We start from the raw sequence: 15,055 nt of genomic DNA on the forward strand, positions 1-15,055 counted from the left end.
TATTATTTTGAAAATCCTGTTTCAAACAGATAAGCAGTTGCAAAAGGCAACAATATTGCTTGCTTCTTTGTTTTAAAGAAATCATTTCTCAGTGTTAGCAAGCCAAAATAGTTCTGGAAACCTGAAAGAGGAACAAAAGTTCTTTTGTTTTAAATAATTATAAAATAACTTGTAAAAATTTAAAAATAAATTAAAAAGTGTTTTTTACTGTGTGTAATTTTTGTAAGTTAATTAGCTTTAAAATGACTATAATAAGCTGTAATTACAGTTCTTCTCATAAATATAACTGTCACATAGCAGGCTTAAAATGAATTCCAAAATGAGTAATAACCATAAACCTGTTTTGACATTTGATTGAATGAACTTTGTGCGGAATATGGCAGTGTGCTTGCTGACTGTTTCATGCAAATGAACAAAGTAACATAAGATTAAATTAAAGCAAAGTTCAGTACAGAACTTAGGAAATTAAATATATCGACTTAGAGGTATGTCTAAAGTAGTTGGATAGACAGTATGAGTCTTTTCAATGTGTAATAATTTTCTACATGACAATTAAGTTTTTAATAAGTTAAAATCAAGTCGAATGTCTAGGGGAGGTAAAATGCCAGAATCAGCAGACAGAGTTAGGAGCCTACTTCAGTGGGGTGGTTGTGAGATAGTCAGTGTTCAACCGAGAGGTTGGAAATGGGAGAAAACAATGGTGCAAAAAACATCAAAGAAATACAAGGCAAATAAACTCCCCCAACAGTTACTTCCAGTGGCTGATGACTGGTGACATGAAAAGAATAAAAAATACTTAGGAGATTTTGAGAGGCAGGTATTTCATGTTTTGACTGCCTTCAATGTTTTTCCCCTTATACTTATGAATGAAGTTATCCACTGAGAACAGAAGAAATAAGGACTGGGAATGGGCTTGAGAAAAATGGTGATGACTTAGGACAATAACAAATGGCAATAGGAAAAATACACTGACTATAATTCAGGAAAAAAAATGTGGCACTATGTGACTAGTTTGAGTATGGAAATCATACATATATATCAGTATAAATCAGCAAGTTCTTCATCATCTTTCTTGTGCACACATACGGAAAGATATAGAATGGATGGTTGGATCCATCTCGAGTTTGGGTTTTGTCAGAGATGGGACGGATTGGTAGTAGATTTTAACACAGTTAAGGGGCTGGAAAGACAGAAGAGCAGAGTAACAATCATGTTGTCCAGGCTGGGTAAAAAAGTGACAAAATCATTAGTAGAGGTCCCCAAGAATTGGGAAGTGTATTTCAGAAAGTACACACATATGATAGTTAAAAGATACTGCAGTGTGGTCAGAAAGAAGGGTTAGGTGCCTAAGTTTATTATGATAAAGAGTAGCAAGGTGCAAGGTATGACCAGTGATTTCATACCTTGCACCTCGATGTCATACCTTGCAGTGGAGTGGAGAGAAAAGTTATTGGGTTAAAGAGCCAAGGACCCATGAGTCACTTTACCAGAATTATCAGACTGCCCACAGGGAGCAATGACAATAAGCCAGGGGCTACATGAAGGGAGAGGACGATGATGGACGGCAGTAAAGTCATGTTGCATGTTGCATGGTGGCATAAGTCTCGAAGTCAAAGGGGTGTAACAAGAGAGAAGCGAGTGGGAGTGGGAAGCACAGATCAGAAAGGTGCTGACACCACCTCTAAGCCCAAAGGGAGACGGGAAAAACATTTTCCATGTGAACCATGTGCCCTGTGTATATTAACATGTAGGGAAAAATTAACGGCTGTGCACACATTCTTCTTTAACTGTATAATATTAAAATGGTACATTTTCTTTCCTCTTCCTTCTACCCAGAGCCATGAATTGGACTTAAGATACATATTTTTCCTTTATATAATCACTTACCTTAGGGAATAGTAACAGAAATCATGGAAGGAAGGAAAGCAGGAAGGAAGGAAGGAAGGAAGGAAGGAAGGAAGGAAGGAAGGAAGGAAGGAGAGAGGAAGAGGGAGAGGGAGGCAAGGAAGGAGAGAGGAAGAAGGAGGGAAGGAGGGAAGGAAGGAGAGAGGAAGAAGGAGGGAGGGAAGGAAGGAAGGAGAGAGAGGAAGAAGGAGGGAGGGAAGGAAGGAAGGAAGGGGAGAGGAAGAAGGAGGGAGGGAGGTAGGGAAGGAAGGAGGGAAGGAAGGGAGGAAGGAAGAAAGGAAGGGAGGAAGGGGAGAGGAAGAAGGAATGAGGGAGGGAAGGAAGCAAGGAGAGGAAGAAGGAGGGAGGGAAGGAAGAAAGGAACGAAGGGGAGAGGAAGAAGGAGGGAGGGAGGTAGGGAAGGAAGGAGGGAAGGAAGGAAGGGAGGGAGGGAGGGAGGAAGGGGAGAGGAAGAAGGAGGGAGGGAAGGAAGGAAGGAAGGAGAGAGAGGAAGAAGGGAGGGAGGGAGACAAGGAAGGAGAGAGGAAGAAGGAGGGAAGGAGGGAAGGAAGGAGAGAGAGGGGAAGAAGGAGGGAGGGAAGGAAGGAAGGAAAGAGAGGAAGAAGGAGGGAGGGAAGGAAGGGAGGAAGGGGAGAGGAAGAAGGAGGGAGGGAGGTAGGGAGGGAAGGAAGGAAGGAAGGAAGGAAGGAAGGAAGGAGGGAGGGAGGGAGGGAAGGAAGGAAGGAAGGAAGGAAGGAAGGAAGGAAGGAAGGAAGGAAGGAACTAAGCCAGATTCCAAATTTCATATAGAGAAAGCCCTGCAACCAATACTTACAGAATATAATTTGTTGTAATTGCATGAGGAACCCTTACCAAAATTGACTATATTTAAATCAAAACTGCTAATTTCTGACAAGGACTGGTATCTACACTACAATATATCAAGAGAGTTTTCAATCTTTAAAAGGAAGAAAAGAGAGACCTCTCATTAAAGAAGATGTATTAATGGCAAATAAACACGAGACAATGTTTCATTACCGATTAGTTAAATGCACATAGCTATTAGAGAAGCATAAGAAAATGCTGACAACAGCAAATGCCTATTGAGAATACAGAGAATCTGGAGTGCTCACACATTGCTGGTGGGAATGTACAACCAGTCTGGGGAAAAATTTGGTAGCTCTTTAAACACTAAACGTGATTATACAATGCAGCTGTTGCACTTTTGGGCTTTTATCTCAGGTAAATGAAGATTTATGCTCACACAAAAACCTGCACAGACATGTTCATAGCAGCTCTGAGTGTCATCTGCCAAAACTACTATCAGCCCAAATACCCTTAACCAGGTGGATGGTTAAGCAAACTGTGGTATATCCACAACATGACATACGACCCAGCAATAAAAGGGAACAAACTATTGGTATAAACAAAAACTGAGATAAATCTTCTGGAAATGAAGCTAAGTGAATAAAATCAAATCCCAAGTTGTTAAACACTGTGATTTCATTTGTATGTTTTTTTTAAATGAGTAATTTAGAGAGGGAGACAGATTAGTGGTTGCCAGGGGTTAGGGACAGTGAAGGGGGTGTAGCAAGAGGGGCATCAGTGTGATTTTAAGGGCACAGCACCAGAGAATTTGGAGGGAATGGAGCTGCCCTGCATTGACTATGGTTGTAGATTCAGGAACCGAGATATGTGACGTGTTTGTGCAGAGCTGCATACACAAATGTACACACAAAAAAGGAATAAAACAGGGAAAGTTTTAAGGAGGCTGGTAGACTGTATCGATGTCAATGTCCTAGTTGTTATAGTTTTGCAAGATGTTACCACTGGGGGAAACTAGGTAAATAATACATGTGATCTCTTTATATTATTTTGTGCTACCTACCGCATGTGTGTCTACAATTATCTTAATAAAATTTCAAGAATTTAAAAATATTAATCATCCCCTACTTGTGTTTATACACAATGTAAATTATATGTAGAAACTGAAGTAAATGAAACACTACTACAAACAATAACATGAATACCTTTCACCAACATAAGGTTGAACAAAATGTTATATATAGTATGATTTCATTTATAAAAAAACTTTCAAGAAGATATAAAACCAATAGTTTGGCAAGATGGGAGGAGAGGATGGTGACTGGGAGAAGGTACAAGAAGGCTTTGAGGGGTTGGTAATTCTCTAAGAGTTGATCTGTGTGGTGGTTCACTGTGTAAAAATTCATAGAGCTAGACATTCATGATCTGTGCGCTTTTTGGCTTGTTACACTTCAATAAATGTATAAATAAGAAAGAAAGAAAAAATATCTCTTCAAACAAATGAGCCAACAAAACAAGCAAACCGAAAAGAACAATCTTGCCAACAAAGACAAATCTTCAGAAGGAAATACATATTTAGTTACTGCAAATCATTCACAGAAATATTTTCCTCTTTTCACTTTGTGTGTAACATTGCATGAGTTACTTCACAAATAATGACCGTTGTTCATCTTCCCTTGAAGAATCCAGTGCTCTGTGCTGCCTAAGGTGAGGATGTTGGATTGATAGACAGATAATATGATTAATGGGGCAAATCATATGCTCACATTCCTGAAACTACTTTGCTGAAAGTCAAGCTTCCTATTTGATTAGGGATATTTGTTTTGGTTGAATTGATTTTTTTCTTATACTTTTTCTGTTTCAACATGCTTTTCTGCCAGCACGTTGAGTTCAGTCAATGGATTCAGTGTTTCTTTTCACTGGCTGACAACAGCTCTTATGTGACTGTTTTGTTAATACACGATGAATGCTTCATTGAAACTCACGTTTGGTGTGACCCAGACATTAATATGCAGGGGGCGTGTTCAATAAATGCTACCAAATCTATTTCAGCTATGCATGTTGTTCTTTTCAAAATTCTTTTAATGTGCAATTACCTATAATATATTTTAAAAGGAGAGTTTGTGATAAGTTACATACTAGTTCTAGACTAGACAATGAGAACGTTTTGTGAATGATCCCGTACAATTTCTTGTGATAGAGATGCTTTCTCTTTCATGGCTGGTGTTGCACAATCCTGCAGCAACCGTGCACATCTCTAGTCACCTCAGATGAACAACTGTCCCTGATTTTTTCCAGGACTGTCCCCGTTTTAACACTGTAACTCCTGCACCTGGGGAAGCCCCTCAGTTCCAGGAAAATGGGATGGTTGGTTGCCCTAAGTTGATTTTTTAAAAGAAAATATACACATTGGCAGTCTTAGAATAGAGTAATTTCTGTAAAGCTCCAGTGATAGTGATGTTTGAATATTGATATCATGGACAAGAGGCTGTACAGTCTTTGAAAGAGGGTCTTGCTATCTATATTTCTAGGGTTTGGCTATTTAAAGCAGCAGGACCCTCCTTTGAGGTGGAAGTCGATGTACTTGTTGCCTTACATAAAGGCTTTGACATTTCTCTTCCATGCAGGCTCACGGGATCCAGTGTTCCTGACCTCATCGTGAGCATGAGCAACCAGATGTGGCTACATCTGCAGTCGGATGATAGCATTGGCTCACCTGGGTTTAAAGCTGTTTACCAAGGTAGGACGAGAACACTCTTAACAGAGTTTAAAGCTAGCGTTCCAACAGAGGACAGAGACCATTCTGTATTGGTTAGGTATAAGTAAAATCAGTAAGTCAAACAATGCTGATAAATAGGAATCATGATGGGAACTTCCTTAAAGTCCGCTAACACTCGCTTTTGTGAATGAGAATGTTTAACTTCTGAAAACTTGGCTTGCCGTGATATGTACTCTGATTATCCCAAAAGAAAGAGTGAGGTGAAGTATTAGGTGTAAGCTAGGAAACGTGGGCATATGTGTGGATCTTTTGACCATATCATATTGTCTGGTATTTCTCAAAACCTTTTTTTATGTGAGCAAATATAGAAAAGACAATATAATGAATCTGAAAAGACTTACAATTATACATTTTATGAGCTGAATTCAAATATTTGAAATGAAAGCTCTGTGCCTGTCATTGTTTTTGAGCAGTTTATAACTTTATAAGTTATAGAAAACTGATAGCAATGCAAACAATTTCTGAAGCATTGAAATGCAAATGAATTTCCTGTGAAAGAGATGCAGTTAATTATTGTCCTGTGGATATTGATTACTTTTAAATCTATTAGCAAATTTATTTCAGTATTTCTGATTGTCCATATATTTGTGATCTTTGGATTCTCCTTTGAAATAGTTTTTAAAATATCCTGTTGGTTTCTTCCTTAGTAGCTGAGTTCCTTAAAATATTTGAACTGATGGATGTGTATGTGTATAGGTAAAAATGAGAATATTTATCTGGAGCTCTTGGAATTCTATGTATTCTACTTTTTGAATTTGAGTAAACAGGCAGTATGTTCTTATTTTCCAAGTGTATATCATAGGATAGTTCTAGGAGCTAAAAAACGTAACAAGAAGTTATTACCCATGAAATCAATGAAGGAGATAATAAAAAAGCATCCACCAATCCTAAAACGACAAGCATGGTAGGGGATATTGTCATGAGTCCATGTGAGTGAACACGCCACAGCACGGCTTCTCTCTCTCTCAACTGAGAGACTGCTGAAAACCCAACTGAGGGGTGTTTAGATGGATTGTAAGGACCCCTTCTCTCCAGCTTCTAGCTGAGTCAGTTAACTTCCTCGGAGGCAACAACTCTCCACATTTTCAATGTGTGGGATAAAGAGTCACAATGTTAAAGGGTCCTGTGGTGAGTGGACTCACCCAGGAGTGTCCTCAGCTACAGAGCATAAATTAGGTCCCTCCTTGCTGATACACGGGTGTGGTGGGGACTTCATGACCCTTTTTAATAAGAAATACTACAACAAAAAATGAATATTTACATCCCATTCAAAGATTAAAGCTAGAATGCAGAGGCAGGTGCTGAATACCTCCTGACATTTGGAGTTTTAGACCTGACCTTCAATTGAACTTTCATGTGACTGTGCAGTTATTCAAGAAAGTATGGTGGAGTTATAACGTTTTCCACATGACCTACATTTGCTGCTGCCTTTGGTGGAATCTAAAATCATCAGTGAAATACCAAACACTTCCCAACAGGGCAAATTGCAGTAAATTCATTTCAGCAGCATTGAGATACACATCATCAGGTTTATGGTACCAGGAATAGGAGCCTCGTGCCCACACTGTGCATCCTTGACTATGAAGAGACATAAGTAGTCCCATTAAAAGGGAAACATTCTTCCATGTGTCATATTTCACTGTAAATGACCACACCACGTTAATTATAATTGCATTTCACCCTAATTAGTCCTCTGGTAACAGTCTCAATAGCCACCTGTGAGATGTCATAAATGTGTGAATGGCCATCAGTCCTTGAGAGACAGCCAATTCAATGCCAGGTATTATCTTTGACAAAAGAATAATCCAAAGGTAAAAAGGTCATTCAAACCAGGTAACTAATATAACATTTGAGAATGTAAACAAAGTAAGGGATTATAATAGTAGAAGACATTCTGAAAATGTGTTTTCAGAGTACTATATTAAGCTAACAGTTGTAGACAAAGTGCACATCACTTATAAAAGTGACCTTTATGCATATACATAATTTTATATTATTTGACTCAAAGCATAGTGGTTCATAAATTATATTATCAGAAAACAGGCCAGGCAGGGGGGCTGACACCTGTAATCATAGCACTTTGGGAGACCAAGGCAGGTGGATCACTTAAGGTCAGGAGTTCCACACCAGCCTGGCCAAGATGGTGAGACCCCATCTCTCCTCAAAATATAAAAAATTAGCTGTTTGTGGTGGGTGGGCACCTGTAATCCCAGGCACACAAGAGGCTGAGGTAGAAGAATCGCCTGAACCCGGGTGGTGGAGCTTGCAGTGAGCTGAGATAGTGCCACTGCACTCCAGCCTAAGTGACAGAGTGAGACTCCATCTCAAAAAAAGAAAAAATATATATTTTCAGAAAACATATACAGCGTGTATTTACATAGAGTTAAATGTTCTGTGTTTTGATGTTGCCTGATTTTCACTAACATCTAGAATTAGGAACACAGCCTCTGGAGCTGGACTCCCCTAAATACTGGTTCTGCTGCTCAGTAACTGAACCTTACTGTAAGTTGTTTAAACCCTTTGTGTATCAGACTCATCATTAGAAAAAAAAAGTCATAGTAATCAAAACTGCTTCATAATTTTATTGAAAAATCAACTGAGTAAAACATGGAAGGCTCATAACACATACAGTAAGAACTTAAAAAAATGCTAGCTCTTATTTCTTTATGCATTTTCATTTTAATTTTGAGATTTTTCTACAAACATGATGTGTTCATTATATAAATAATAGTGTGCACAGTAAGACATGTAAATCCAACTGAGGGGTGTTTAGATGGATTGTAAGGACCCCTTCTCTCCAGCTTCTAGCTGAGCCAGTTAACTTCCTCAGAGGCAACAGCTCTCCACACTTTCTCATAGTCTCCCCAGACATTTTCTTTTTTCTTTTTTTTTTTTTTTTTTTTGAGACGGAGTCTCACGCTGTTGCCCAGGCTGGAGTGCAGTGGCGCGATCTCGGCTCACTGCAAGCTCCGCCTCCTGGGTTCACGCCATTCTCCTGCCTCAGCCTCCTGAGTAGCTGGGACTACAGGCGCCCGCCACCGCGCCCGGCTAATATTTTGTATTTTTAGTAGAGACGGGGTTTCACTGTGGTCTCGATCTCCTGACCTTGTGATCTGCCCGTCTCGGCCTCCCAAAGTGCTGGGATTACAGGCTTGAGCCACCGCGCCCGGCCTTCCCCAGACATTTTCAATGTGTGAACTCTCATACCTGGAGTCACAGTCAGTCCCTCAGACCACAAACCCTAGACAAACTGCTATGCAAGAAATGCCACATCATCTTATTTTAACATCAACTTGAATTTCTGAGACTCCATCCAAACAAAGTAGCTATCAATTTAACCTCACTCATTATGGAAGGCCACCCATGTCAACCCTTGCTGACCTACCTACTCCAACATTGACAAGATATCAAGAATAGCTTGCGTAGTGTAAATTATTTTGGGGGTCCTCAAATCTTCGGATCATACTTCTTACCCTAAGATGTTCATGGTCTCTGCTACCTTGGGCACTGTTGTCTCTGTGAAAAGCTCCCTGGAGGATGCTATCCTGACACCCCAACTAACCCCCGCAAGCACACACGGTAATGGCGAGGGGGCTGCCTCAGGACACGAGGACCAGGAGGACCTTGGGTCCACTCTACCTACCTATGGCCTCCATCATCCTGGGCGCGTAGGCTTGGGCATGTCTGCGATTTCTCCGTTTGTGCTGTCTCTAACTCTGCAGAGACCATCCTTTCTCCTCCGTCCCCTCAAGATGGCTGGAGGGTCCACTCAATTAATGGATCCTTTTAGAGGCATTTCTCAGGAAGCAAGCAGGGTGGAGAAATGAACACCAGCTCCTGTGCATCCCCTGAAAATCACAGTGAGTGGAGGACAGGCAGGGAGGAGCTCAGAGACTGAAAAACAACGGGGGTCCCTGCTGGCGAGGCCCCAGCAGCAAACACAAAAGAACAATTCGCAGAAACAAACACTCTTGCTAGACTTCAGTGGGCATGTGTATGTTATACAGAAAGTCTTATACATATTCCCTAATATAAAAGCCCGTGCATACATATCAGCATGTGCATGCATCTGTAGCAATTATACACACACACAACGAGAGGAGTGTGAATTGATAATGTGCCCTAAGCAAATTATGGGGGAAAAAATGGAAAGTTTAAAAAACAAAGAGAGCTCTTGAAGGAGATCATATTAGGTGTCAGAAAGTGACGGGAGAGAGGTAAGCTTTATTTAAAACCATTTTACAGATGAAAATACTGAATTAAAAATAATCTGTTCAAAAGCCCAAATGCTAAGAAGCAGGATGTAAATAAATTACGGTAGAGCCATGTAAGGCAGCACTGACCATTCATAAACAAACTCTATGTAGCTAATATATATTTTTAAAACAAATTTTACATACACAATTTATATATAAGTTAGCTATATATATATGGATTCTACCTGTGTAAAATTTATATACTTATAAATCATTTATTTATTCAGTGGGCATGTGTATGTTATTTATGTATTTATAAATCATATTTATAATAGGTAGAATCCATACAAAGAGTAAGTCTCAGAATACTATATAAGAAAAGATAATGTAAGCCCAGGGCATAGTTTCTTCATTTTATATTTGAAAATAAAATATATATTATATATCATAGCAGCTGATTATTAGTCAACAGAAAAAAAGAAAAATCCCTATTCTCAACTTAAAGTTGGGTTCCCTCATTACCACTGTGGCGTCTATCCATGAGGAAAGTTAACAAGAAGCAAACTTGATCCCTGGATATTTTTACAAGCAATTACATGTTTGCTATTATAGTGGTCCCACGTTTTTATGGCTTCTCTGTTTATAGGAAAGTGAGTTGACTCTGAAGCGTTTTTTTGTTACGAAAAGAATATTCAGTTCGAGTTCATCACACAAGTTGATGAACTGCATCTCCACAAATCATGTTTCATGTAATTTGCCATAGCTATTTACATTCTAGCAGGGGGTAAATTAAAGGAACTCTTCCCTGTGATGTGCTACTGTGTAGTCAAATCAAGACCTATTTCGGGCTAATACTAAGAGTTATTCCAGTCAAATTATTTGAGTTCAGTATCACCATTTCATACAAGAAACAGAATTGTCTCCTATGTCCGATGACTAAATTGATAATAAGAGAGTGGAAGTTAGTGTAGGCATCTCAGTCTGTAGCCAAGGGTCTGTGCTCCTAGGATGAATGAGGAAATGAGGCCGTGTGTTATACTGAATACAGGAATGTAGGAGATGGTTCAAAAAGCAGCATCTTTACCATTCTTGGCAGACGGAACTTCTGAGGCAGCATTGATGTTATGCAATCTTGAAGGTGCTTCTCATCTCACGTGGTTGGACTGGCACGATGACCCAGCCCAGTCTTGCCCGTCTTCTCTAGGTGAGAAATTATGCACATTGAAAAGCGTCCAAGTGCAATGATGGCACACGGCAAGGTCCCTGAACCCAGGACAGCTCGCTGGTCCATGTGGAAAGTGAGCTCGTGACCCTGTCCTTGTGAGCAGGAAGTCAATACGCTACTCAAAATCAGGTGAGACAGTGCCTGCCAGAATAGTAGAGTGACTTCTAAAACCCTAAAGAGAAGGTGAAGCTGCAGGAAGTGGCTTCAAATAACCTTTTGTTGTCATGTGGGAATGCCCAGTTGACCATCACAAAGTGTTTATAATGTGTACCTCCTTTTTCACAACAGATACAGCCTTATCTCTAAGGTGGATATAACGTTTTTTTGTTTTTGTTTTTGTTTTCAAGGGCTTGACTTAAATCTATGACAAATTACCTTTTTTCTTGGAAGTAGAGTCTGAGTTGGCGACTTGTGTGGGCGGAGGTATCGGGAGTGTGCTTGGAATCATCTGTAAGGCATAGAAAGCAGTGGGGTTGGGTGGAGGGAGGAGTTGAACGGTGCCCAGTCACGACAGGTGCACAGTTAGTTCATTCAGGTTGCCGTAACAGAATATGCAGGTAGAGTTGGCTTAAAGACACTGGAATTGTATCTCTCACAGTTCTGGGAAGTCCACGATCAACGCAGTGGCAGATTTGGTGTCTGGCGAGGGCTGTTTCCTGGTTCATAGATGGCACCTTCTCACTGTGTCCTCATGTGGTGGACAGGGCAAGGCCACAAGCCTGGGTGTCCTTCACAAGGGCACTAATCCTGTTCACAGGGATTCCACCCTCATCATGTCATCACCCTCTAAAGGCTGGCCTGTCTCTGAAAACCATCAAATTTGGAGTTAGGTTTCAACTTAGGAATTTGAGGGGAACACAAATGATCAGACCACAGCAGGTGCCTTAGATCAGAGGTCCCCAGCCTTTTTGGCACCAGGGACCAGTTTTAAGGAAAACAGTTTTTCCCCGGACTGGGAGAGGTGATGGTTTCAGGGTGACTGAAGTGCATTACGTTTACTGTGCACTTTATTTCCATTATTACATTGTAATGTGTAATTAAATAATTACACAACTCTCCATAATGTAGAATCAGTGGGAGTCCTGAGCTTGTTTTCCTGCAACTAGACAGTCCCATCTGGGGACGATGGGAGACAGTGACAGATCATCAGGCATTAGATTCTCATAAAGAGCGTGCAGCCTAGATCCCTCGCATGTGCAGTTTACAATGGGGTTCACGCTCCTGGGAGAATCTAATGTTGCTGCTGACCTGACGGGAGGCAGAGCTCAGGCAGTAGTGCATCCTTGCCTGCCACTCACCTGCTGTGTGGCCCAGTTGCTAACAGGCCATGGACCAGTACTGGTCCCTGGCCTGGGGATTGGGAACCCTTGCCTTAAGTGATACTACAGGGAGGTCTGGAGCTGGGATGGCCCTGTATAGTCTTCCAAACTGAAGCAATTGGGCCAGGCTCGGTGCCATTGACCATTGACATGGGTGGCCCCCAGGGAGGGACCAGAACTCTGCTTGGGGCCATTCTTGAAGAGAAATGCAGTGTGGGCTCCTAGCAGCTGGGGGTGAGGCCTGGGTTCTGAAAAGAGCACCCAAGTGGTGCCCTTGGGATCGGAGACAGCCCAGCACTCGCACTATTCAGTCCTCTCCATCTGGAAGCAGCTTCTCCAGGATTCTGGCTGGCCTCGTTTCCTAGGAACACGTGCAGTACACACTCACTGCTGCCCTCCTGTCCGGCCCATCTGAGGATCTGCCCCTTTAGCTGGCCTCTCAGCTAGGCTAGGTGGCTGCTGGGGCAGGGCAATGCTGACTTGAGTCCTCCCAGGGCCGCAGTCTCTGCTCACAATGCACTGCTCAGGTGTGGCTGTTGGACTTGTCCGTGTTCCATCACACATAAGAGAGTCCCCATGGATAAATGGTCCCACTCATCTGTACTGTCCCAATGGGGACAATGGCCCCAGCTTTTTTTCCTGGTTAGGGCCAGTCCTCCTGCAAGGATGATGGCTCCTTTCCTTGCTGGCGAGGCCTTGGGTATGAGGATCCTGAAGGCACTGGGCCACAGGCATAGCTTACAGTTTCATGGGGCCCTTCCTCTTCCCGGTGGTGGAGACAACTCCCCTCTGAGAAGCAGGTTCTCTAGAACCACAGAGCCTAAAGTTGAGAGATCGGGGAACAGAGATCTCAATCAGCTCCTGGGGTGGAGGTGAGACAGTTACTGCTTCCCCTCCTCGGTTCCTGGCCCCATGTATTCCAGCCTCTGGCGACTGACACAGCATTATGGCCGTGGATTTATGGTGAAGACCACATCCAGAGGACAGCAGCCCATCCTTCCCAGCATCCTCTCCAAGCTGGCTTCTCAGCCATGCCTTCAGGAGCACATTCCCTCATTCCAGCCAGCAAAAGCCTTCTGGACTCTGCAGTCTGTGGCAGGAATGCTGGGACTCAGGGTCAGTAGCCCTTGCATCTTCTTTTCTCTAAATTGAGGCCTTTGTTTGAGCACTTCCCCGAGAGGCATGCAGCTATGAACCCACTCTGGCAGCCTCAGTCCCACCGGGCGATGAGGGCTGCATTCGATGGTGGGACCTGAGTCTGCAGTGAGCCCCGTACAAGGGAAACTGTCCTGCCATGTGAACTCATGTGCTGTAAATTTGAATTTCCTCTAAACGGGCTTTCCTGAGGACTGCCATTCAATTTAATATGCTAAAGAACAAACTTATTGTTACTGTCCTCCAAATCCCTTGAAACAAAACCAGCCCTTCCATTCTTGGGACCACAGGTAGGTGTATCTGCCTTTCTGGTGCTTAGCTCTTTGCTTCTAGAACAAGCTTCCTGACCTGGGACTCACATCACCCTGTTGTCTGTTCTTACCCAGAGTGCAGCATCGTTGTATAGCAGCCGGGGAAGGCAATCTCCCTATATTCTTTGAGGATTTGGACAACAGATTTATAATTGTTGTTTTTGTCTTATTTCTTCTCAGCAACATTGGTGGTGGATGATCCTGTTCTCTTTTTCTCCACAAATTTCTGTCAGCTCCGTCTAGTAAATATCCTTCCATCCCATCCCTCCTTTATATCTTCTGTCTCTTACCCTTAGACGGCTTCCACAGTGTCCCCTCCAGGCGGCCTCTGTAGTGGCCGAAACTTCATTTCTCCCTGCTACGCATCTCTTCTATTTTGCCCATACACAGTGGTCCAGTCAGAATGATCTTTTAAAAAAAAAATTGAAAATAGAGAGTGTCCCTCCAGTGTTTCAAATCGGTTACAGCCTTCCCGGGGTCCACAGAATATTCTGTAAACTGGTTTCCAAATTCCACCTTCATTTCTCACCACCGCCCACATACACTTCCCGTTGGTCCCATGGAGCTTCCTGATCCTCAGATCTTCCTTTTTTCTTCTCTTTTACCTTTGCATACGTATCTCCCCAAAAAGGATCATTCTTCTATGGACTCACCATGTAGATCATCTGCTGATCTTTCCGTCTCAACTCAGAGATTACTTTCCCCAATAAGCCTCACAGCCTAGATTATGTAATTTGCTCCTACACAATCCTATACCACCCTTAGCTGCCTGCATCCCAACAATTGTTTAATTGCCTCTCTTCCCGGGAGACAGAAGCTCCGGGAGTGCAAGGACCTCTTTATGCCCCACACCTGTGCAGCCGTGCACAAGCTGCAGGCGTATAGCTGCGTCCTTAGAGATGTGCAAAATGTGAGTGAGTGTCTTAGCCAATTTCTGGACTGCTCAGATTTTCATAACATTATCATGGGCCATTTAACCCTTATCAATAATCTTAGGCCCACTCCAGTTGTTTTTTTTTTTTTAGGTCTTAGTTTGAGAAATTATAGCCCAGTAGCCAATGAGTCAACACAGACTGTTTCTGGCTATTGAGGCTGCTTTGATTCCTGGACCCAAATCTATTCATTTGTTGACAGCCTCATTCTTGAGTGCTTGAGTCCCTGAATGATGACCTTTTGGGACCCAGTTCCTGAAGTTTATCTGGTGTCCTTTCTGGTTCTCCAAGTCCTCCTCCCCCGGACTGTCCGGGAGTTCCCCTTCAGTGGCAAGTGCTCTGCCGCTATTGGTTGAATTCCCCTGTTGGCAAAGGGATGCATTTCTGCACAAATCTCCCATGTACCTGTACTTATGCTGTCCTCTGCTC

At 42.3% G+C, this 15,055-nt stretch overlaps 1 protein-coding gene across 1 annotated transcript in view; it reads left to right on the forward strand.

The window, feature by feature from the left end:
- Positions 1 to 15,055, forward strand: part of CSMD1 (CUB and Sushi multiple domains 1) — a 2,043,790-nt gene that overhangs the window by 1,526,687 nt on the left and 502,048 nt on the right. The window contains 1 exon segment of the mRNA XM_050802644.1: positions 5,337 to 5,449. Coding sequence (XP_050658601.1) covers positions 5,337 to 5,449 — 113 coding nt within the window.

This window comes from Macaca thibetana, chromosome 8 (genome assembly GCF_024542745.1).
Source record: "Macaca thibetana thibetana isolate TM-01 chromosome 8, ASM2454274v1, whole genome shotgun sequence".
NCBI lineage: Eukaryota > Metazoa > Chordata > Mammalia > Primates > Cercopithecidae > Macaca > Macaca thibetana.